Source organism: Stigmatopora argus, chromosome 6 (genome assembly GCF_051989625.1).
Source record: "Stigmatopora argus isolate UIUO_Sarg chromosome 6, RoL_Sarg_1.0, whole genome shotgun sequence".
Taxonomy (NCBI): Eukaryota; Metazoa; Chordata; class Actinopteri; order Syngnathiformes; family Syngnathidae; genus Stigmatopora; species Stigmatopora argus.
The window spans coordinates 1,406,301-1,431,462 of record NC_135392.1 but is presented as its reverse complement, the minus strand read 5'-3'; the positions used below and the strand labels follow the sequence as shown (position 1 = coordinate 1,431,462).

The window sequence follows — 25,162 nt, the reverse complement described above, 5'->3', positions numbered from 1 at the left end:
TACCAAACAATAAAAATTAAAATACATATATGCACGTTCACATTGCTACTACGAAAACAAAATTTCAACCTGGATTGGACGCCTAGCGACAAAAACGAGTTTAAGTTACGTCTTACAAAGGGTCAAGTACGGCATTTTTCACATAAAAAAAAAACAACTACCGTATTTTCACGACTATAAGGCGCACTTAAGTCTTAAATTTTCTCCAAAATAGACAGGGCACCTTATAATCCATTGTGCTTTATATATGGAAAAAAAATCAAAATGTGTCATTCATTGAGGGTGCGCCTTATAGTCGTGAAAATACGGTACATAAAAAAAAAAAGAATTTTGTACTCACACATGACGGTGAGAAAAATATTCCCCGACGCCAGGACGACCTTCTCCCGGGTCGCCCGGTCGTAGATTCCCACGTGGCATTCGTACGGTCCGTTGTCCGAGATCCGAACCTCAGGGAGTCTGGAAAAAAAATAAAAATACATAAATACAGAGTTCCAGTCAAAACTTTTGCTTTTCCTTAAATCTAAGAATGGGGGAAAAAGTCATTGTGAGTTCACAAACTGTAATGCAAAAGTATCCAGTTCACCTTGAGCAGCGTGCTCTTTTGAAAAATCCATTTTCAACAGCCATTATCGTCATTAGAGTCAAAGGGAAAGTGGAGCCTACCTCGGCTGACCTTTTCGGACAGAAATCAGCTACGAACAAGCGACCGCGACAAAAAATACTCCAGTGTGATAAATAAATTTAAGACAAGTCATGATAACGAAAGGTTTAAAGTAGACAGAAACTGCGAATTTTAAGTTCACTAATGTAAGGAGTCATTAAATATATACATATATATATATATATATATATATATATACACACATATATACATATATATACACATATATATACATATATATATATATATATATTTTTTTTTTTACTTCATGCTAAGTCCTAATAGCAAGAGTGGCTTCCGCTTACCAGTTTCAGTGTGGATTTTCACATTTTTATGAACTTAAAAATAATAAGCTTAATGCGTTCCGGGACTGAGCTCGTATGTTGATTTACTCGTAACTCAAATGAACGTAACCCATAGAAATGAACTAAAAACCAATTAATTGGTTCCAACCCTATGAAAAAACACCAAAAACTGGATATTGGATTGGAAAAACATTTGTATTTGTTCTAATTCGCCATCTATTAACAAAGTAACAAATAACTAGTGGTTTAATAGAACTAAAATGTGTTTAATAGTACTAAAATTAGACAGATTTCGCGGAGGGGAGACTTTTTGCACGGCAACGCGCTCGTAACATAACAAACTAATTTAAATGAACTTGGATGACGATGCAGACACTCAAAAAATAAGTTGAATCTAACCTTGCACTAAACTTGTTACTAATTTTGTTTTAAATTTTGATACCTTTCTTCCCCCAAGTCGGCTCTATTTGGCCCCGCCTCCACCGTGACTTTCAGATGCAACCTATGGAGGGTTGTTTGCTTTTGTCTTCCCTTCAAAATATTCAGAAAATGATGCACACAAATGTCCTCACACTAGGATAACGCATGACCACTTGCCAACCCGAAGTAGTATATACTCCTCTCGTATTAGCGATCATGCTCCGCCATTCGCAATGACTAATGGAAAAAAAAAAAAACACTGAAAAAAATGCAATGTCTCGTATCTCAAGAAAAATATTTGCCCGAAATGTTACTCGTATCTCAAATTTCTTGTATATCGGGCCACTTGTATGTGGAGGTACCGCTGTATTTTGAAAGGCTGGCATTTAGTTTCAATACGTAATGCGTAAACATCAATAAATATAAATTTTTCACCCGATTCCGAAAACGATCGGTTCCGATTTCTGATCACGTGATCACATGTGCGAGAGGAGTGAAAAGTATGATGTGGCAATTTCTCCAGAAATAGCATTTTATTCGTCGAATCATTGTCTTGATTTAAAAAAATCAAATACTTGGACCATCCTATTGAACGAATAGGCTGAAAGAGAACGATAACAATCCACCCCAAAAATTGCATCAGACCCATCGTGACAACCGAGGGACATCTAGAAAATCCGAATTAAAGTGCTCGGAATTCTTCCGGCGTCTTCCGCCCCTCCGATGTGCCATTTCCACCCACCGGCGCCTGGGCTATTTCAGTTGGTGGCGCCCAGGCAGCCTAATTAGCATTTATAGCCCGTGGTTAGATGTTGAGGGAGCGGACAATACATCTCCATTGTGACAAGAATTGCGTCCGGGGAGCTCGCTCCGCCCGTAAACACGCGCCTTCCGTTACCTGGAACGCAATGAATCGCCGCGTGGCGAGCGATCCCCAAAGAGCTCGCTTGCCGTTTGTTTGCTCGCACTCGTGCGCGGGTGAGTCACCACCGGGGTTGAAAACGGCTGCGGGAACGAGGCCGGGATTGCGAGGACCTTGGCGTTATGACTAGATATTGACGCGCGGTGAAAAAAGGTGGAGACGGTGGCCTGTTTTCTCTTGAGAATGACTACTAGATGAAGATGGTTGGTGGTTTTGTTGATTAGGGCAAATCATCTAGCTTGATTTGATCATTTAGTCACTACTTATTTAGGTGACCACATATTCATGTTGACTACTACTTATCTGTGCGGACTTTGACTACTACTTATCTGTGCGGACTTTGACTACTACTTATCTGTGCGGACTACTCATCTATGTGGACTACTTATTTATGTGGACTACTTATTTATGTGGACTACCTCTCTGTGTGGACTACCTCTGTGTGGACTACCTATCTGTGCAGACTACTTATCTAGAGGAACTAGTTATCTATGTTGACTACTACTTGTCTGTGCGGACTACTCATCTATGTGGACTACTTATCTGTGTTGACTACTTATCTGTGTTGACTACTTATCTGTGCCGACTATTTATCTATGTGGACTACTTATTTAGGTGAACTACTTATCTATGTTGACTACTAACTATCTGTGCGGACTAATCTATGTGGACTACTTATCTATGTAGACTACTTATCTAGGTGAACTACTTACCTATGTTTACTACTAATTTTCTATGTTGACTACTAACTATCTGTGCAGACTACTTATCTAAGTGAACTAGTTATCTATGTTGACTACTTATGTATGTGGACTACTTATGTATGTGGACTACTTATGTATGTGGACTACTTATGTATGTGGACTACTTATGTATGTGGACTACTTATGTATGTGGACTACTTATCTATGTGGACTACTTATCTATGTGGACTACTTATGTATGTGGACTACTTATGTATGTGGACTACTTATGTATGTGGACTACTTATGTATGTGGACTACTTATGTATGTGGACTACTTATGTATGTGGACTACTTATGTATGTGGACTACTTATCTATGTGGACTACTCATCTATGTGGACTACTTATCTATGTGGACTACTTATCTATGTAGACTGCTTATCTATATAGACTACTTATCTATGTTGACCACTCATCTATGTTGACTACTTATTTATGTTGACTACTTATTTATGTTGTGACTACTATTATGTAACAACTTATTTTGTTGTTAATTGGTATAGAGAACTTGCTTTCAAGAAATAAAAATGACATGCAATAAACCTGACCAAAATGTCGATGGAAAACAAACAAACCAAAATCTTTCCAAATGAGTACATTACATAAAATAGCTTGAATGAATCGGACGTCTAGCCCCGTCAACGGCAGCCAAGGCGTCAAATCTGGGCCACTTACTTTTACATTTTATGGACTTGCAGATCAATTCTGTGAATCAAAAACTCATGCGTGCTATAACAAACGAATCGTAGCTATCATAGTGGGGGCTAACATATGCTAAAAGCAAACACTTTTTTTCCAAACAAAGAACCAATGTTTGAAAAAGCAAAGTCTATATTAAAAAAGAGTGAACACCTCCAGACATAACGTGAGATTGTCTCAAGCTTTTCCTCCAGGGAAAACTATAAAACAGTCTCTCTTCCCGCCGTACTATAAAATGATGAGCGTAGCAATGTGAGTCTCTCCGGAGGGGAGCTAATTGGCTTTGTCTTGGCTAGCCGCATCCCAGTAAACGCTGACGTAGCGTAGCCCCTTCGCTTTGTTTTTTAGCCCCCCAAAAATCCCCGTCTAATACCCACGTTCCCGCTCGTGTGCGGAATTCACGGATTCCAACCGAGACCAGACGGAGAACATCAAGGTGAGGTTAGGCGCCCCCTGCCAGGAGAAGGGCGAGAAGGCCGCAAAGGGCCTCCCGAGCGCAGCCGCAAAGTCGGTCGGGCGTGTGGACCGATAAAACTTTGTTTGTGTGCAGCTGAACCTAAAACACTGCTCAACAATTTATGGCCGTCTTATTAAATTTTCAGCGCCTGGTGTTTTGATGCTAGACGTTTCGCGTTCGTCGGCGCAACCAGACGCCGTGATTTTAGCGTTAGCCGACGCCTGACATCGAAGCCTGAAACTCAATACAGGAATCGGTAAAAAAATTGGTTTTATTTCAACATTTTTTAACTTTCACTCCAAAACTTGGGTGTGGACTCACAATTTAATGTTAGCAACTTATTTTTTCCTGTGAGATGACTTGAAAGGGATTTTAAAATTGTTATATTATTCACTCATAAATACCCATAATCATTGTACCAAATTTGACTGGTCGCCTGAACGACACTTTCTATTTTAGCGTTAGCCGACGCCTCGAACCTTGACATCAAATGCTAAAACTCGGTTAAATTTTGTTTTAAAAAAAGTGTTGTCATATCCATCAAATTGTTATTTCATTAACTCACAACCAAATTTGACTGGTCACCTGAACGACATGCTGTATTTTAGCGTTAGCCGACGCCTCGAATCTTGACATCAAATCCTAAAACTCAATCAAGGAATCGGTTAAAAAAAAGTATTGTCATATCAATCAAGTGTTATTTTATTAAGTAATTGAAAACCCAATTTGCCTGAACGACACTCAGTATTTTGGCGTTAGCCGACGCCTCGAACCTTGACATCAAATCCTAAAACTCAAGTAAGGAATCGATTAATTTTTTTTATTTTTTAAAAGTGTTGTCATATCAATCAAATTGTTATTTTATGAACTCACTGACAGCCAATTTTCCTGGTCGTCTGAGCTGAACAACATTTTAGCGTTAGACACCACCTCGAATCCTGACAATGAATCCTAAAACTCAATCAAGGAATCGGTTAAAAAAAGTATTGTCATATCAATCAAATGTGTTATTTTATTAACTGATTGAAAACCCAATTTGCCTGAACGACACTCAGTATTTTAGCATTAGCCGACACTCCGAACCTTAACATCAAATCCTAAAACTCAATTCAGGAATTGTTAAAAAAATTAAATAGTGGTGTAATATCAATAAAAAAAATTAACAAACTTTTTTCCGTCCATGGGTCGACCTGAAATTAGACTTTCATTTGTGTTAAGCAGGAAAAAGTACCGTAATTACTCGAATATAACGCGCACTCGAAAATAACACGCAGGTATAACTTTGGGCCAAAAAAATCTGGAAAAACGCAGTACTCGAATATAGTGCGCACCTAAAATTTCCCGCTGACGAAAATCAGAAATCTTACCTTTTTTTCTTCGTTTCACGATTGTTTTGTTCAAACAAATTTATTCATTAGAATCCTTCAAATGAAAAGTTCCTCTCTCTCTTTGTCTGTCCTCTCATACATCTCTTCGTTGAGAATCCTATCAACGTCCACGCTTCCTTCATCCACTTCCTCTTCCTCCCACAACACATCATCCGATTGGCTTTACGAGATGACGTAAAATCCGTGCGTCAAAGTGAGTTTGACAATGCTTTTTTCGATCGAAAATTTGTCATTTATTTTAGTTATTGATTATAACACTGAACTGAGAGAGGGTGAACTGAGACGGGTACGAGGCTAGAGGGGGGCAGTGGTGGTCTCGGCTTCACGAGATGACGTAAAATCCGTGCGTCGGCTCTACGAGATGACGTAAAATCCGTGCGTCAAAGTGAGTTTGACAATGCTTTTTTCGATCGAAAATTTGTAATTTATTTTATTCAATTCAATTTCAATTCAATTTATTTGGCAAGAAAAAGCACCAGGCTAAGGGCCATGTAACAAGACACAAAAAAAAAAAAAAAAAAAAAAAAATAAAAATAAAAAAAAATAATAAAAAAAAAAATTAGTTTTTGATTATAACACGCACCCCCAACTATTGGAATTAATTATTTTGCAAAAACCTGCGTTATATTCGAGTAATTACGGTAAATAAAATTGTTATCGCCCTTTAACGCGCAATCACATACACGGAAACCCACGTAGCAAAAGACCAATCAAGTGGCATCGAGAGTTCTTACTTTCAAAGTTTTAAATGGCAAATAACACTTTCCCAGCACGCAACTTTTTTAACATCTTGAAATCTAACCGTTAATTCATTGATCCATCCATCCATCACAACCAATAGGGGTCTGAGACCCATCCCAGTGGTACACGCTGGACTGTCAATCACATAACAAAGTTCACTGCAATTCATTGAAGTGATTTTCAAGTACAGAGGACAGGTGCGAAAGTAGAAACTTTTCAACACAAAATCGATCCCAAACAATGGTGAAATATACGTACAGATTGGTTCATTCGCCCCTTACCGTCAAAACGGCGCCAATGAGATAATAGCAAGCCTCGTAAAGCCCTAAAAACAAAAGGAAGTCACCTAGAAATGCCCAAAAATCAGCAAGAACTGACAAACATCAACAAAGCATCCCGAAAAGTCCTTCAAATTCACAGAAAATGATGCAAAATTTACCAAAAGTGACCTGAAAGTACCCTAAAATGAAAGTAAAACAAAATAACTAAAAGCTCATTGCCTGCTAGTGACAATAATAGACGTCCAATTCACTTCCCAAAATCTTTTTTCATTCATTTTCTGAACCGCTTTATGCTCACAAGGGTTGCGGGGGTGCTGGAGCCTATCCCATCTGACTTTCGGTCCAGAGGCTGGGGACAAACACACTGAATCGGTAGCCAGCCAATCGCAGGGCACGAGGAGACAGACAACCAATCACAGCTAGGGTCAATTTAAAATGTTCAACCAGATAGCCTAGCATGCATATTTTTGGAACGTGGAGCACCCAGAGAAAACCCAGGCAGGCCCAGGGAGAAAATACAAACTCCACACAGTGAGGACCAACCTGGGATTGAACCCACGACCCCAGAGCTGCGAGTCACTCACCACCAGCCAACAGGAAAAACGAAAACTGAAAAGCAAACTGCAAATGTTGAGCTCAAGACAAACAGGCCCTTTTTTGTTGTTGTTGTTGTAGAAAACAAATTGACTCCCCGACCCTAAGAGCGTTAATATTCTGGTTTATCCACTCAAGGTGCAAAAAGATGTGGAGTAAACAAATAATTTTCAGCCGCAACCTTGCGTGGAGGCCTATCGATTGTCCCCCCCCGGGGGTGTTGTATCGGAAAGCTCTTCCCCATTTAGTCGGCCTGTCCGCGCCGCTCGCTAATGCTAGCATATGGGCCGGACTAAATGGAGCATGAAAAAGTGTGGCTCCTCCCTTCCTTGCTTGCTCCTCCAATCCCTCCATCAAAATAACAAGCGTGCTGTCAGATATCCCTCCCGGCACAAAAGCTTTACGGGTGAGGAAGGTCAACGCGGCCAGGGGAGCATTTTCGGGCTTAACCGTCCAAAGAGAGGTGTGTAATCGCCCCTGTCTCTCGGAGGAAAGAAAGCACACCCGGACAAAAACCACGCGGAGAATGCCAGCGACGAGGGAGGCGTGATTAGTTTTGACCAGATTAAACCAAGCGTCTCGATGCTCCTCACCCGTGAAGCCGCGGTTCGGTCATATAAAAAGGGGCGGGGCCTTATCACTGAGAAAACAATGAATGACAGAAATACATTGACATACAAGTGTCCAACATACGAGAAATTGGAGGAAAATTACGAGCAAATTTTTGCCGATACGCATACCTCTACTTACGAATGCCTCTAGGTACGAAAGTTTCAGGTTACATTTTTTTTATATGCAAATGAGTGACTCTAAATACGAAAAAGATCCAAGTTATGAAATAACCCCAAAAGTAAATGCATTTCCTTATCCATTATTTTATTTTGAATTTCCCTTATAGATCGATTAAAAACTACAAATGCAACGTGGCACATACTTTCATGCACACAAACATAGGGGACACGTAAAAGTCTAAAATGTACTACAAAATGGACGGCTTTCGGCCCTGGTAGAATGGCTATTGCCGCCATCTGGCGGACAAACACAGGTATTACATCTATAACGGCCGCGGAGGGAGATATTTCAGCGGCGCACTGCCCATTTTCATGTTTTATTTATTTTAAGACATTAATAAATCATTTCCTTATAAATTTCCCTCATTTGTGTGTTTAATTACATCTTTCATGCAAAATTGGAACACTTTGACCAATTTTAAAGGGTCTAGTTGGTACTTTTGTGAGGACTGTGGAACGAATGAGATAATTTACATATAAAGTACACCTCTACTTACGAAATTTTCAAGTTACGAAAAAAGCCTTGGAACCAATTAATTTTGTAAGTAGAGGTACGACTGTATTTGTTACTTTGTGAGCGTAGGTGCTGAATTAGAACAATTAATAGTGTTTCTATTGTAATATCCTATTTTAGTTGTTGTTTTTTCAGAGGGTGGGAACGGATTAATTTGTATTTAGTTATTTTATATGGGAAAAAAGGATTTGAGATCCGAGTGAACTGACAGAAGAGCTCGGTGGCGGAACGCATTAAGCTCGTATCTCAAGGTATTGCTGTATTGGACTCACAATGCATTTCCGGTGATCCCGCTAAAAATTTGAATACGTGGAACGAAAATAGCAACGAACGTGGGAATAAAACCCCAGTCTGGGTGCACAGAAAGGCTAAAGAGAAACAAAACGAATGTGTTGCAACTAAAATTGGGTCATTTGTTTGTCTTATCATCCCTCAACTGGCAAGACATTTCTTCAAAAATCTCTTTCAGCGCCAACGACAACGAACCAGAGTCCATTAAAGTCAGGCTATTTTACACTCTAATTAAAAGATTGAATCTCTTCAAAGAACATTCCAAAAATCAATTATCAAGACGTACACAGATCCATAACGGAATCGCACGGATCGCGGGGGTGCTGGAGCCCAGCCCCGCCATGTCTGGGCACCGTCGTCAATAGCAACAAGTGAAATAATTAGCAAAATGCAAACCAAAAAATACAATTACTGACAATTTCTTACTACTCGATACTTTTGATAATCTTATTCCTGATGTGCTCAATACCTATTTTTTTTTCGATGGGATTCGTGCTCACGTCTCTCTAATTGCGAGTCCTCCGCTAAATCTCTTTGCAAAGCCATTTCTACTCTCTTTTTGTTTGGTGCGCTTGCCCAACTGAGGATAATTCATCTGGACAAGCTTACTATCCCTTTGGGAGGAGAGCATCATTACAACGGGAAAAAAACATGAACACGCCGAAAAAAATAAATAAATAAGTAAATAAATAAATATAAAAAGAGCACGATGACACAGTGGGAAGAAGTCAGGTTTAAAAATGAATATGCAGCTAGAAACCAGCCTTGGTTGACCTTTAGCCACATGTTTAACCAGCATGCAAAGTCTGCAAGAGTCGGACTTGTGATTAAAAGTGTTTTAAAAAATCTGATTCTAAAATAAAAAAATAAAAATAAAAATTAAGTTTTTAAAAGATTCTGCAATATATGGTTATTTTATGCTGCATGATATTTGTATAGATTGAAAATCGGTCGGAAATATTTTTTACATGGGTGTTTGTGTTGGAAATAGGCAATAGAGGGCTGCAGTTCCACTCCCGTCCACTGGGTGGCAGCACCTAGCTGTTGCGCCATGTAGTAATTTTGCTGGGATGATGCTTGTTATTGACTTCTATACATAATTTAAAATGTTTTTTTTTCATATTTAGAATCCTGCATTTAAGCAGGTTTGGTCTCAAAACGGAGAAAATATATATAATAAAGGTCATTTTTTGTTCAATCGTCATACATAAACAATGTTGACTTGAGCGCAGAATGAAATTTATAATATAAATGTCCATTTGTATTTTTTTGGCTACAAAAATCGCAATAATCGGCTTAAAGAGTACCATCGGGATTAATCGGGATACAAATCCCATCGCCAGCAGTTGACTAAATGTTTGTTATTTTTCCGAAGAATTTGAATTGATCATTTCCCCTATCTTACCGTACCGTTCAAACCGCAACTGAAAATCTACGTTTCATAAAGCAAAGAACTTTATTCCCCCTAAATTGGAAAGAACAAACCCACAACGGCGGCCCGTCGATAATGAAACGGTCGCGGACGTGACGCTGGTATCGACTTCGCCGTGGCTTTGTTCTGACAGCCGTTCTACTCGAGCGGGGGGAGGGCGGCGGGGGATTTTTTTTTTTGCTCTATTCTCATGCCAGGGCGCCGATTAGCCGTAGCGAAAAGATAGAACGGTGCTTGTTCGGCGTTGATGCCACTCCAGCTTTGAAGGACCTCTTCTACTTTAGGCCGCAGATTAGGACACGGGAAGTCTCGGCGGCTCCGGTCGGATCGACGCACGTCACCCCCGAGGCCTTCCACGCGTTGGTTTTCCACACAAAAACCAAGATTTGGATTAAACGCAGGTGTACACAAGGAGCGTTATCTCTTCTCCGGCCGGTAAAGAACCCGACAATAAAATGAAAGGAATCGCTTCCTTTTATTTTTGTCTTATTTTGGGAGATTTCTGGGTATATTCCTATACATCAGGGGTGGGCAATTATGTTTTCTAGGGGGCCACATGAGAAACAGAAAATATTGTGGAAGGTTCGAACCAAAACACGTCTAAAACGTCCCGTGCGTTGACCACGTTGCTGCTATCTTAAGTTTCCGCATTGCGTCATTATGATAACGATATATAATGATGACTTCAAAATAAGAGCAATGCCAGTGAGCTAAAATTAAAAAATATGTTTATTTTTTTCATTTCCAATCAACCTGATGCGGGCCGGTCGCAACCAACCAAAGGGCCGTACAATGCCCAGGTCTGTTGCATTCTCTGTTGGGTTTGGGTCACTTAATGTTCACTGGTTTATTCCTGTGTATTTTGTTGCATTTCTGGGTCACTTACTGTACATTTTTGGGTCACTTTAAATATTACGGCATTCTTTCTCTGAACCACTTTACCCTCACGAGGGTCGCGGGGGTGCTGGAGCCTATCCCAGCTGACTTTGGGCCAGAGGCGGGGGACAAACACACTGAATCGGTAGCCAGCCAATTGCAGGACACGAGGAGACAAACATCCAATCACTTTTAGCTAGGGGCAATTTTAGAGTGTCCAATCAGCCTACCATGCATGTTTTTGGAATGTGAGAGGAAACCAGAGTACCCAGAGAAAACCCACGCAGACCCGGGGTTCACATGCAAACTCCACACAGGTGGACCGACCTAGATTTAAACCCAGAACTGTGAGGCTAACACGCTAACCACTCAAGCCGCCGCGCCGCCAAATTTTACGGCGATGTGAAGATGTTTCTTTTAGACCAAAATAATGGGGATTTCAGTATTTTATTTGTGTATTAGCGAAAACGGTGTGGAGTTTCGAGTATTTTGGAGTAACGCTACCTGTACAAAAAGAGTCATCAGCACCAGGTGGTCAACAGCGGGAACGCAAGACGAAAAGATGTTCAGGCAGATGTCCAACCTTGAGTTGCGACCCAACACGTTGACTAAATTCACTAAAAGATGCCTGAAAATGTTTCTCCGGGGTAATTACTCCCACGTCGTCTTACGCAACCCGCATAGGAACCCATTAACGAGTACGCGGAGCGAACCTTTACAGGGATTTAAGTAGCGCTACGAGAACGGCGAGGCCAGATGTTTGCTAATTCCTCCGGACTTAACTTTCTTTCCTTAATAGAATCTGTAATTAGTGTTTACCCGAGCACGGTATCCTCATTACCCATGGAATTTCAGGCACAGGTCGGCCAGCCTATCGGTCCGAGGTCCCGCCGTGAAATGTATTTCTTTACCGCCCCACGCTCGCTTTTGTATGCAAATGTAATCACCGGAGTCCACAGTGTGCTATCGGAAAACAGCGGAGTCTACAGATAAGAGTCCAACTCATCTAAAGTTCAACGCGGGTACCCCGCAAAACCTTCGATCATGGGTGTCAAACTTGGTTGGGAAGGCGGGCCGCGAATGCTTAACTAGAGCTCAATTTATCCGGGCCCAAAAAGTTAACTGACTCGCCAGTATTGATGGCGCGAGACATCCTGTGGAGCGTTGCATTTTTTCAGTGTTTTTTTTCCCCGTTAGTCAGCGCGAATGGCGGAGCTTGTTCGCTAATACGAGAGGAGTATAATCTACTTCTGGTTGGCAAGTGGTCGTGTTATATCCTATTGTGAGGACATTTGTGTGCATCATTTGGGACTATTTTGAAGGGAAGACAAAAGCAAACAACCCTCCATAGGTTGCATGTGAAAGTCAGGGTGGAGGCGGGGCCAATAGAGCCAAACCGGGAGAAGAAAGGTATCCAAATTTAAAACAAAATTAGAATTAAGTTGAGTGTAAGGTTAGATTCAACGTAATTTTTGAGTGTGTCTGCATTGTAATCCAAGTTCATTTAAATTTGTTTATGTTACGAGCGCGTTGCCATACAAAAAGTCTGTCTCTATTCTCTCCCCTCCGCAAAATCTGTCTAATTTTAGTACTATTAAACACATTTTAGTACTATTAAACACATTTTAGTACTATTAAGCACATTTTAGTATGATTAAACACATTTTAGTACTATTAGACCACTAGTTATTTGTTACTTTGTCAATAGATGGTGAATTAGAACAAATACAAATGTTTTTTTCCAATCCAATATCCTGTTTTTGCTGTTTTTTCAGAGGGTTGGAACCAATTAATTTGTTTTTAGTTCATTTCTATGGGAAACGTTCATTTGAGTTACAAGTAAATTGACATACGAGCCGAGTCCCGGAACACATTAAGCTCGTATCTCGAGGTACCACTGTATAAGCAGTCGACGATGACGTTTTTATCTGCTAGCAGTGACCAAGACGATCCGGATTAGAGCCGAAATGGGTATAACGAGATCGGTTTTACAAAAAACGTACTTTAAAAAAAGGTTTTCCTCCTACAAACGTTGTTATACAACTACACTATTTGAAATGATAAAAAAAATGTATAAAACACGGGAAGTAGCTCACCGGACAGTGGTCTGGTACACGAGATCCTCGCGCCTACGGTAGTCCTCCATATGCGAGTAGTTGGTATTAAACATGGCGTCGTAGGTGAAGATCTTCTGCTTGATGGTCCCTCCGTCCGTGACCTGCCGAGAGGGAATAGAAAAAGGAGAAAAGCCAGTCATTCAACCGCTGACGAATGAGCCCGGGCCAACCTCGTCGCACCTCCACTTGTGCCGACCCGCCACCTGTTGCCCGCGGGGCCCCGGCGTGGCGGAGATACGTGTAATTGCCTCATTGATTAATGTGCTGGAATGATAAGCTTGTAGAGCTCGGAGCCCAGACACGGACGGCGCAGATGTTTATCCCATCGCATCTGGGAAAGGAACGTCCCCTTTCGGAAATCGCGTTGAGATTTTGCGAAAATCGGGATTTTTCGCACATTTTTCAGAGGATTGAAACAGGATTTAAAAAAAAAAAAAAACGGGTTAATTTAATTTTTTTTGTTGCTGTTGCAGTTAAGTTAAGGTGACAAAATGATACATGAGTATAATCAATAAATATATGTAGTAGTCGACATAATGACTACTACTTTTTTGTAGATTATTTATTTATTATTTGTCTGTTTGTTTGTTGTTGGTGGTATTTGTGCATTTCCCTATTGTGATTATTTTTATGTCGGTTTGTTTGTTGTTATTTGTGCACATGGTGGTGAAAGCTTTAAATCTCATTATACTTTTATAATGACAATAAAAGCATTTAATTAAATTAAATTCAAGTACAATGTAAAAATGTATAGATATGCAGGATTGAATTTAAAAAACATATGCAAATATCCGACAAATCAGAACTAAAATAGCTCAATTTATGGCACTGGGTGACCAAGTTTATTCACCTTATAAGTATATAAATGCAAAATCCCTTTAAACAATCTGTTTGGCACCTTATTTTGTTGCCGCACAACTGAAAAAATGGATTTGTATTTTTCATTTCTGCATTACTGAAATCACACTTTCAATGATTATAATTTCGTGATAGCTCTATTCAAATTGGATGGACAAAAAAAAAACATTTTTACGCCCCCCACTTAATACATTTCCCTGACTATCGGTTGGGCCAAAAAAAAAACCAGACTCGGACTCAAGTCACGTGCAAAAACCTGCAATCCGCGAGTCCCTCTTGCTGAAATCTTCATGACACGGCGCATTGAGAGTGCGGCTTTTTGCACAAATAATAGCATTCAGAGAAGGAGATTCAAAACACTTCTATCCGCACTCCCTTTTTCTTTTTTTTTCTCCCCCTTCCCAGGCAGGGGAACGGATGATGGAGTACTTCTTTCCTTCCTCTAATATCCACAGGATTGCTATAGTCACTTAGCATGTGAATGACAGTGATTTCTTCTCTTCCCCGCCAGCCCGGAGCTAGCGTAAAGGGGGAAAGAAAAAAAGCTGACAGGATTTTAATGGAGCCGCTAATGCCGCTTTGAAGACGGAAATTGTTTGGCGGGGGCTGGAAGCGAGCCCGCCTCGGCGCTTTCTGGTTGCGGGGGGGAGGCATCCGGACCATCCCTTTCCCCCGGGTAAACCGTGTCGAAGCCTTTCTTGATTAAGGTGTTTTAGTCCACACACGGAGACAAAACCATGCATCATAAAAGACAATACACATCCGGGCTTGCGTCACTTGAACCTGCTGCGCAATGGCAGGCGTTACAGGGCCATAACAGCCAAGACAAACAGAGTCAGAGTTTGGTGCTACCATACTCAACTTTTTTTAGGAAATGATTTGTTAAGAACACATACAGTGGTACCTTGAGATACAAGGTTAATTCGTTCCGGGACTGAGCTCGTATATCGATTTATTTGTAACTCAAATGAACGTTTCTCATAGAAATGAACTCAAGACAAATTAATTGGTTCCAACCCTCTGAAAAAAACACCAAAATCAGGATATTGGATTGGAAAAACATTTATTTGTTCTAATTCGCCATCTATTAACAAAGTAATATAACTAGTGGTTTAATATTACTGAAATGTGTTTAATAGAACTAAAATTAAACAGATTTCGCAGGGGGGGACTTTGTGCACGGCAACGCGCTCGTAACATAACATAAACAAATTTAAATGAACTTGGAATACGATGCAGACACACAAAAATAAGTGTATGTCCATTTACTTGTAAGTCAAACGAATGTTTCCCATAGAAATGAACTAAAAACTAATCAATTTGTTTTGTTCCAACCCTCTGAAAAACACCAAAAACAGCTTATTGGATTGGATTTTTTTTTTTCCAAAAACAGGTGTTTAATAGTACTAAAATTAGACGGTCTCAAAGGGGAGAGACTTTTTGCATGGCAACACACTCGTAACATAACATAAACAAATTTAAATGAACTTGGATGACGATGCAGACACTCAAAAATAAGTTGAATCTAACCATACACTAAACTTAATTCGAATTTAATTTTAAATTTTGATACATTTCTTCTCCCGGGTTGGCTCTATTGGCCCCGCCTCCACCCTGACTTTCAGATGCAACCTATCGAGGGTTGTTTGCTTTTGTCTTCCCTTCAAAATATTCAGAAAATGATGCACACAAATGTCCTGACAATAGGATAACGCACGACCACTTGCCAACGAAAAGTAGTATTTACTCCTCTCGTATTAGCGAACAAGCTCCGCCATTCGCACTGACTAACAGGGAAAAAAACACTGAAAAAATGCAAGGCTCCGCCCAGTGCTCGTAGAGACATTACACGAGGGAGTTGCGACCAGAAAGACAGTGGCCATGATGTTCTTATGAGCAGCCTCTTGCACATATACATATACGCACATATACATATACACATATATACATACAAACACACACATCTATACACACACGCAGACATTTTACAAGCTTTATTTTTACAACGATTCCAAAACCAGAAACATCCCTAGCCTCATTTGTTTCTCTTTAAGAGCATTTGAGATTTCCGTTAGTCCGCCGCATTGGAAAAATGTAAACGTAAAACATCATTAGGCTATTAGATTAGCAAATCCATTTTGCGCCGCTCGAAAATAATGAGCAAGCATCCGGCACAGACGAACGTGGAGGTTTGCCGCACGCTGAAAACCCATCCTGACCCGCGCAAACCCACACAAATCTCCACTGAACACGTTTAGCGACTTGCAAACCGGCACCGGAACTAACATTCACAGGCAAGGGGGAGCCAGGGCGGCCAATGGCGTTCAACCTTTCCCCCAGCTTCTCGCCAAGGCTTGTTCACCTGCCATCGAGCGAGCTGTCAAATGACTCCGGCGCGAAATGGCAACGAGTGACATTTAGAGCGGCGGCGGAAATAGAAGCGGGCGTCAAGTGAAGGTAGCAATAGCGCCGGCTGCCAGGCGGGCACCAAGCCGGTCCGCGGCCAATCATATTTAATATGTCGCGGAGTCCGTAGGTTTACCCAAGTAGGCCATTACCGATAACTTTGCCTGATTGCGCCACGGTTAAATCGTACAATCTTTACGCATCAGAAGAAATGTTAGCTAGCACGCCAGGCGAAGGGAAAATGTAACACGCTAGCTAGCTCACGTGGATTTACATCGTGTGATTAGAACCAAACCCGGTTTGTGCTGCAACAATTAATGGATTAAAGCGAGTAATTAGAGTAGAAAAATGGCTTTGAAGTTGATTTTGCTGATTTAATGATTTGTTTGGTTCGAATGATGAGCCGTTTAAATGGGAAGGCATTGTCATGGTTTGTTTTGAAAGTGTTGTATGTAGTTTGATTATCTCATTTGTATTGATGTCTAAATGTTGTTTACTAAGAAATGCGCCTTTATGTTGGTTTGCTAATATGTTATTTCGCTAAACCATGTCTTAAGAATTCATAAAAATGTGTTCTAAAAGTGCTAAATATCAATCTAGGGGTTACGTTATTGTTATAATTGCAGTTATTTTTAATACAGAAATTGATTTTTTTTATAAATAATTTGATTGTTCTGCTATATAGACATGTTATTTTTGTGATATACACATTGCAGGGCCTATATTGGTTGTGTAGAAATATAATGCTGTTAGTTATTGTTTGAGAAATTAACTTTAGTTTATTAATATAGTGAGGTTTAAAAAAAAAACATTATTTGCATTTAATGCTATTTTGAAAGGGCAATCTTGGCGTTAATGGTAAAAAAAAATATCATTGCAAGCATAAACACTGTTGTATACATCGAGTTTGTTTGTTACCCAATGACTAATCAAACTAAATCATCTATAGATGAATCAATGACTTAAATAACCTTGCAAGTTCCCACGGCATTAAATGCATTTTTTTAAAACAGTCATGTTACTACTAGACCACACGTGTCAAAGTGGGGGCCCGGGGGCCAAATCTGGCCCGTCGCATCATTTTGTGCGGCCCGGGAAAGTAAATCATGAGTGCCGACTTTGTGTTTGAGGATCAAATTAAAATTAAGAGTATAGAAGTATATCAAATTTCCTGATTTTCCCCCTTTTAAATCAATAATTGTCATTTTTAATCCATTTTTTCTGTGTTTTTAGTTCAAAAATCATTTTGTAAAATCTAAAAATATATTTAAAAAAGCTAAAATAAACATTGTCTTAGATCTATAAAAACAGAATATTCAGGGCTTTTAATCCATTTTAAAAAATTCTAAATGTTATATCTAAAATGAAATCAAGTTGACGTTAAAGCGGCCCTCGAACCAACCCGAGTCTGACACCCTTGTATTAGACTTTGGCGCATATCTGAAAGTGGCTTTGACCACTTCTAATTTCCAAAATGTTTACGCACACTCGCCAGATGAGGACGTGCGAGGGAGGGTGGGCGTGATTGGATGATGAATAGCGACTGATTGCAGTGAGGTAGCATCGGTGGAGGAGAGGGAAGCTTCCCTGCCATGGCTTAACGGAATCTAGGCCACGCCGTGCGCACACAATGCGTGGCGCCTCACCGGCACGTGGCGGTATTCGGGACCCGCGTGGCCTCCTCTCATCTGGACGCTGCCAGATAGTGAATTTGGAGGCGAGAGAGGAGTCCACAACAGGTAGCGAACAAAAGCGGAGGGGCGGAGACTGCCCGACGACCTCTCCGGACGCCTGGCGCGTTTCATTCAAAGCCGCAAAGGCACGGGTAGCCGCGGGAGGAAATTCGGGCTAATTCGCTACAGGCCGACCGTGAGCGATTCAACCTGAATTCCCGCATTGTCACCGCGGGGAGGAACGACTACAGCAAGTCCTTTCATGGTTCTGTATTCCCCTGCTAGTCGGGGGAAATTGGGATGGGGGTCCTGCTGCGAATACCCCCCAAAATGAAAAAGACTATTTTCTTGGAATAATAGCTTAAAATGAGAATACAGTGGTACCTTGAGATATGAGCTTAATTTGGTCCGGGACTGAGCTCGTATGTCGATTTACCCGTAACTCAAATGAACGTTTCCCATAGAAATGAACTAAAAACAAATGAATTTGTTCCAACCTTCTGAAAAAAACGGCAAAAACAGGATATTGGATTGGAAAAATATTTTGATTTGTTCTAATTCACCATCTATTAACAAAGTAACAAATAACTAGTTGTTTAATAGTACAAAAATGTGTTTAATAGTACTAAAATTAGCCTGATTTCACGGAGGGGAGAGAGAGGGACTTTTTGCACGGCAACACACTCGTAACATAACATAAACAAATTTAAATGAACTTGGATTACAATGCAGACACTCAAAAATAAGTTGAATCTAACCTTACACTAAACTTAATTCTAATTTTGTTTGAAATTTTAATACCTTTCTTCTCCCGGGTTGGGTTTATTTACCCCGCCTCCACCCTGACTTTCAGTTGCAACCTATCGAGGGTTGTTTGCTTTTGTCTTCCCTTCAAAATATTTCCAAAATGATGCACACAAATGTCCTCACAATAGGATAACGCACGACCACTTGCCAACAAAAAGTAGTATACTCCTCTCGTATTGGCGAGCAAGCTCCGCCATTCGCAGACTAACAAGAAAAAAAAAAACCTGAAAAAATGCAACGCTCCGCCCAGTGCTCGTAGAAACATTACACGATGCTCGTATATCAAAATGTGTCTGGTATCTCAAGATAAATATTTGCCCGCAATTTTACTCGTATCTCAAATTGCTCGTATGTCGGAGCACTTGTATGTCGAGGTACCACTGTACTCCAAAACGTCTGCCATCGACAACGATAGGCGTCCCGTCCGTTTAAACTAGGAAAACAGAACAATCACTGTCAATTAGCGAGCTGTGAATATGTAGGGATTACTTAACAAGCTCATAATTAACAGCTCACTAAGTGCACTTTGTCTTTTAATATGCATGGGGGGTTCACCAATTTTAAATATTAAATCCCACTTTACGCGCATTTTCTTGTGATCTCTAAATCTATATGCGCGCCTCAAATGTCCGTGAGAATCTGCTTTCTTCTTAAAATAATCATTAGACAAAAAAGTCTTAATGAGATTTCTTCCTGTTGAGCAGCTCATTAGCAGCCCGAGACACGCTTACAACAAAGGAGACGATGGCAGCTTTGTCACGAACCCGCTTGATACTTTTTTTTTTGTCCTAGCCACGCTAATTTGCCTAATGTTATCACATAAAGTGTCTTTTTGAAAAACACTTTTTGGGGGGTGAAGACTCTAAAAAGAGGCACTTCTCCTTACGATCTTTAATATTTGTAATGGCCATTTGCGAGGAAAAAAAATGGATCAAATGGTGGAATTACTCACTATTTTTTTTTATTCTTAGCACTCAGCTAATTACTGTGAATATTTATTCAGATTTTTTTTAGATCAACTTGTGTTGCCGCCAATGGCTACAAATAAGTTAACTTTTTAGGCAAAGCATCCTGGCTTGCCTTTCCTCTCGCCCAACTATGCGTCATTGATAGTTAGCTCCGGTTTTGTCTATTATTTTGTCATTGTTGGATCGTCTGATTGACCCTACCAGGTTTCCTCGTTCCTCGATCCCCGTGTTTTCCTCCGTCAGGTTTGATTTTGTTATTCAAAGTCTTTTGTTTCTTTCTTTGCCTCCAGTTTAAGTCATTAAAGTTCTGTTTGAGCTGGAAAAGTCTTTTCAAGTGCACTACAGATGGCGATAAAATACATATGAGTGACCCGACATACAAGCAATTTGAGATACGAGTAAAATTTTGAGCAAATATTTATCTTGACATACGAGGCAAATTTTGATATACGAGCAGACAGTGGACGGTCTTTCTGGTCGCAGCTCACTCGTAATGTCTCTACAAGCACTGGACTACGTGTTTTTTTTGTCGTTAGTCAATGTGAATGGCGGAGCTTGTTCGCTAATACGAGAGGAGTATATACTACTTCTCGTTGGCAAGTGGTCGTTCGTTATCCTATTGTGAGGACATTTGTGCGCATTATTTTCGGAATATTTTGAAGGGAAGACAAAAGCAAACAACCCTCGATAGGTTGCATCGGAAAGTCAGGCTGGAGGCGGGGCAAATAGAGCCAAGAAAGGTATCAAAATTTCCAACAAAATTAGAATAAAGTTTAGTGTAAGAATAGATTCAACTTATTTTTGAGTGTATCTGCATTGTAATCCAAGTTCATTTCAATTTGTTTATGTTATGTTACGAGCGCGTTGCCGTGCAAAAAGTATCTTTCCCCTCCGCAAAATCAGTCTAATTTTAGTACTATTAAACCACTAGTTATCCGTTACTTTATTAATAGATGGCAAATTAGAACAAATAAAAAAGTTTTTCCTATCTAATATCCTGTTTTTGGTCTTTTTTCAGAGGGTTGGAACCAATTCATTTGTTTTTAGTTCATTTCTATGTGAAATATTCGTTTGAGTTACAAGTAAATCGACATACGAGCTCAGTCCCGGAACGCATTAAGCTCATATCTCGAGGTACCACTGTACTAAGTCCCGCCAAGCAAAATTTGAGTTTGACACACCCCCTGGTTTAGGGCATAGTACTAACAATCACGGAACCAATTATGCTGATTCAATGTAAAATAGGCCTCTACTCACAAAAACCACTCGATTTGGTAAGTAGGCGCACCTCTGTCCTCAGTCCAACAAAAGAGCTGTAAAAAAAGTCATTTCAAGTGCACCACAGATGGCGTTAAAATGCGTCCAAAGTCCGCCGCATATGTTTGCAGCCTTCTTATTCTTCAGCCCCGCTTTGCATCCCTTATCCCGCAAGCGGCGCTTGACGGAGGAGAACTCTCGCAGCCATTCATCACCCAGCAGCTGGGGAACGCATCGCCATGCTAAAATAGAGCATTTTCCCCACCCTTTTTTTTTGAATTTTATGAGTGAGTTTATGATGATGAAGTGTCTTCTTTGTTCACATTGCGGGGATATTCATCACTAGGACAATACTCGGACAAATGTCGTCTAAGAGCAAGAAAGTGGAAAGAAGAAAGGTAAACGCAATAACCCGGGAGGTGCTTGAATTTACCCTTGGGGAATGATGTTGCAATGACTTTAAAAAAAAATAAAAATAGACAGGAAAATGAAGTTTTGGGTAGTTGTGAGGCAGTTCGGGGGTTATACGTTAATATTAACTTTTTGCACGGCAACGCGCTCGTAACATAACATAAACAAATTTAAATGAACTTGGATTACAATGCAGACACTCAAAAATAAGTTGAATCGAACCTAACACTAAACTTAATTCTAATTTTGTTTGACATTTTAAATACCTTTCTTCTCCCGGGTTGGCTCTATTTGGCCCCGCCTCCACCCTAACTTTCAGATGCAACCTATCCAGGGTTGTTTGCTTTTCTATTCCTTTCAAAATATTCCCAAAATCATGCACACCAATGTCCTCACAATAAGATAACGCACCACCACTTGCCAACGAAAAGTAGTATATACTCCTCTCGTATTAGCAAACAAGCTCCGCCATTCGCACTGACTAATGGGGGGAAAAAACACTGAAAAAAATGCAACGCTCCGCCCAGTGCTCGTAGAGACATTACAAGATGCTCGTAGATCTAAATTTGCCTTGTATCTCAAGATAAATATTTGCCCGAAATTTTACTCGTATCTCAAATTGCTCGTATGTCGGGCCACTCGTATGTCGAGGCACCACTGTAAATGTATAAATAAATAAAAAATATTTTTTTTGTAAAAAAACACTTAAATATATATATATATATATATATAAAATTTTACACGGATAGATTGAGCACCTGACACATATCTGGAATTTTTTTTAAAGAATTTACATTTGTTTTAGAATGATATAGAAGACTGGGAGAAGAAAGGTATCAAAAACTGTTTTGTCAATTCGTAACTACTTTAAACCATAAAAAAGACCAATAAAAAAGAAGATAGTATGTATTAAACTGCGAGTTCATTAGCAACTCATCCGCTGCCCAGAAGTTATTCCACGCTAAAATAATTCCCCAAAGAAAATTTCCTGACTTTTGCTCCTGCGTTTTTGCAAAAAATGGGATTAATAAAAGGGCCTTTCATGCAAATCCAAACACAGCCTGTGTTTTTTTGTGTGTGTTTTTTTTTCTTTCCGGGAGGCCTTGGCATTTCTTTGTCCGTGCCAAAGTCGGCGCCGGACTCATTTCATGCTTGAGTACAATTTGCAAATCCTTAATGTGGCACGGGCCCTTTTCCATTTCTAATAAGACATGCTTGATGCAAATTGGGGAGGCAGACTCACGTAATTAACTCCAAATAACTCTTTCAAGGGTGAGTCGGGCCAAATAAGAAACAACACATTGGAATTCCTTCATTAGAATTGTTCGACTCAACATGCAAAACTCTCATGTTTTATAACGCAGGAAACGGTGCACAATATTTCAATACACAAAAAAATACGGTCCTACCTCTACTTACGAATGCCTCTAGATACAACATTTTCAGGTTACGAATTTTGTTATATGCATATGAGAGACTGGAGATACAAAAAAGAACCAAGTTACGAAATAATAGTAGCAGTAATAGTAGTAGCAATAGTAGTAGTAGCAATAGTAGTAGTAGCAATAGTAGTATTAGTAGTAGCAATAGTAGTAGTAGTAGCAATAGTAGGAATAGTAGTAGCAGTATTAGTAGTAGCAATAGTAGTAGTAGGAGTAGTAGTAATAGTAGGAGTAGTAGTAGTATTAGTAGTAGCAATAGTAGTAGTAATAGTAGGAATAATAATAGAAGGAATAATAGTGGTAGTAGTAGTAGCAATAGTAGTAGTAACAATAGTAGTAGTAGTAATAGTAGTAGTCGTAGTAACAATAATAGTGGTAGTAATAGTAGTATTAGTAGCAATAGTAGTAATAGTAGTAGTATTAGTAGCAATAGTAGTAATGGTAGTAGTAGTATTAGTAGCAATAGTAGTAATAGTAGTAGTAGTAGCAATAGTAGGAGCAGTAGTAGTAGTGGTAGTAGTAGTAGCAATAGTTATAGTAGTAGCAATAGTAGTAGAAGTAGTAGTAGTAGCAGCAATAGTAGTAGTAGTAGCAATAGTAGTAGCAATAGAAGCAGTAGTAGTAGCAATAGTAGTAGCAGTAGAAATAGTAGTAGTAGCAATAGTAGTAGCAGTAGTAGTAGTTTCAGGAATGCCTTTGTTGTCTTTATTTAATGACGAGACCCGGAGTACCGGGAGAAAACCCACGCAGGCCTAGGGAGAAAATGCAAACTCCACCCACACAGGTGGACCGACCTGGATTTGAACCCAGAACTCCAGAACTGCGAGACCGACACGCTAACCTTGGTTTCTGATCAAATAAAAAAATTGCCCTGCTAAAAATGTGACATACATATTTTTTCCTCTTTATTGTGTCTTTGGCTGGTCCAATTTATATAGTCCAAAAATATGGTATATAAAAATAAAAACAACTGTCCAATGTGATGGATTGAGCTCTCTTGATTTTATATTACAATTTTTCTTTGTTCTGTAAAGTTTGTTTCACTACTTTGACCCGATTTGCTAACGTAAAAAGGCTCTAAACATCTTAAATATGATATGTTTAAGGACTAAAAAAACTGCAGTTTCAGCTGCAAATTGTGCACAAAAGAAAAATTGCAAAATAGTTCTTTTCTTTGACTACGGAATCTCTTTTGCAAGTCTTTGCATGTTTACAATAAATTGCTTTGAAAAGCCAAGAATTTCAGGCTTTCATAAAGCAAGGCATTTTAATAAAGTCGGCGCGTACGTAGCATCCTTGGATGCGCAAAATATCTCAATTTGTGAGGGAATTCCGAGCAGTTTGCGGGCAGGAAATAAGCGGGTGCGCTCACTGAGTCCATCGAATTTCCTGTCGCAGAAACACGTTTTTTTGATCGGTGCGACGTTACGACGAATGTTGTTCTCTGGAAATCGGATTTAAAAAAAATAGCGTTAAGTGGCTCCGCCCCTAAATTTTTCCCGGAATGAAGCGAAATCCAGTGGAGCGATTTCATTCCATTTTTTTCGGTGGTTCTCAACCGAGATGTGAGCGGAAAGCTTATCGGCGCATCTCGGCCACTTTACAATTCACTTTATCAGTTTATGGCCGGCGCCGGCGCTAAAGCAACTCTATTTATCCCCCAAATTGATTCCGGCTGTACGTTTTGGCGGCTTCCTGCCCGCGATAGCGTCGAGGAAACATCTTGCCCGGGAGACCGGGAGATACCCGCGCCGCTTTCCAGGGATGCGTCTCCCGGCTCGGCGACAGATTTATCGGAGGCTGTAAATTGCGGCTACTTTTCCGCCGAGCCGGGCCTTTTCCGCGTCCGGTGGAATGGCGTAATTAGAGCCGTAAACAAGACACTTTGGATGCAAGGCGAGCGAGGAGTGGCTGGCTGGCCCTTGTTTGATCGGCCGTCCTCTCAACTTAGCGCTTCCTTTCATTTTTCTTGTGCTGTACGACGCATACCTTCAAGCGGATCTATAACCCAAACCCACTACCGCAACTACTACAGCTCCATCTAGTGGATGTAAAACAATTCCCTTCCACTTCCACTAATACCAACCATTATTACGGCTTCAT

General features: G+C 40.1%; 1 protein-coding gene across 2 annotated transcripts in view; it reads right to left on the bottom strand.

The window, feature by feature from the left end:
* Positions 1-25,162, bottom strand: part of LOC144075839 (immunoglobulin superfamily member 21-like) — a 182,925-nt gene that overhangs the window by 59,621 nt on the left and 98,142 nt on the right. For both annotated transcript variants that reach the window (XM_077603261.1, XM_077603260.1), the window contains 2 exons: positions 13,217-13,338; positions 341-459 (listed from right to left, as the gene is read on the bottom strand). In XM_077603261.1, coding sequence (XP_077459387.1) covers positions 341-459; positions 13,217-13,290 — 193 coding nt within the window. In that variant the 5' untranslated portion in view covers positions 13,291-13,338. The remainder of the gene's footprint in view (positions 1-340; positions 460-13,216; positions 13,339-25,162) is intronic.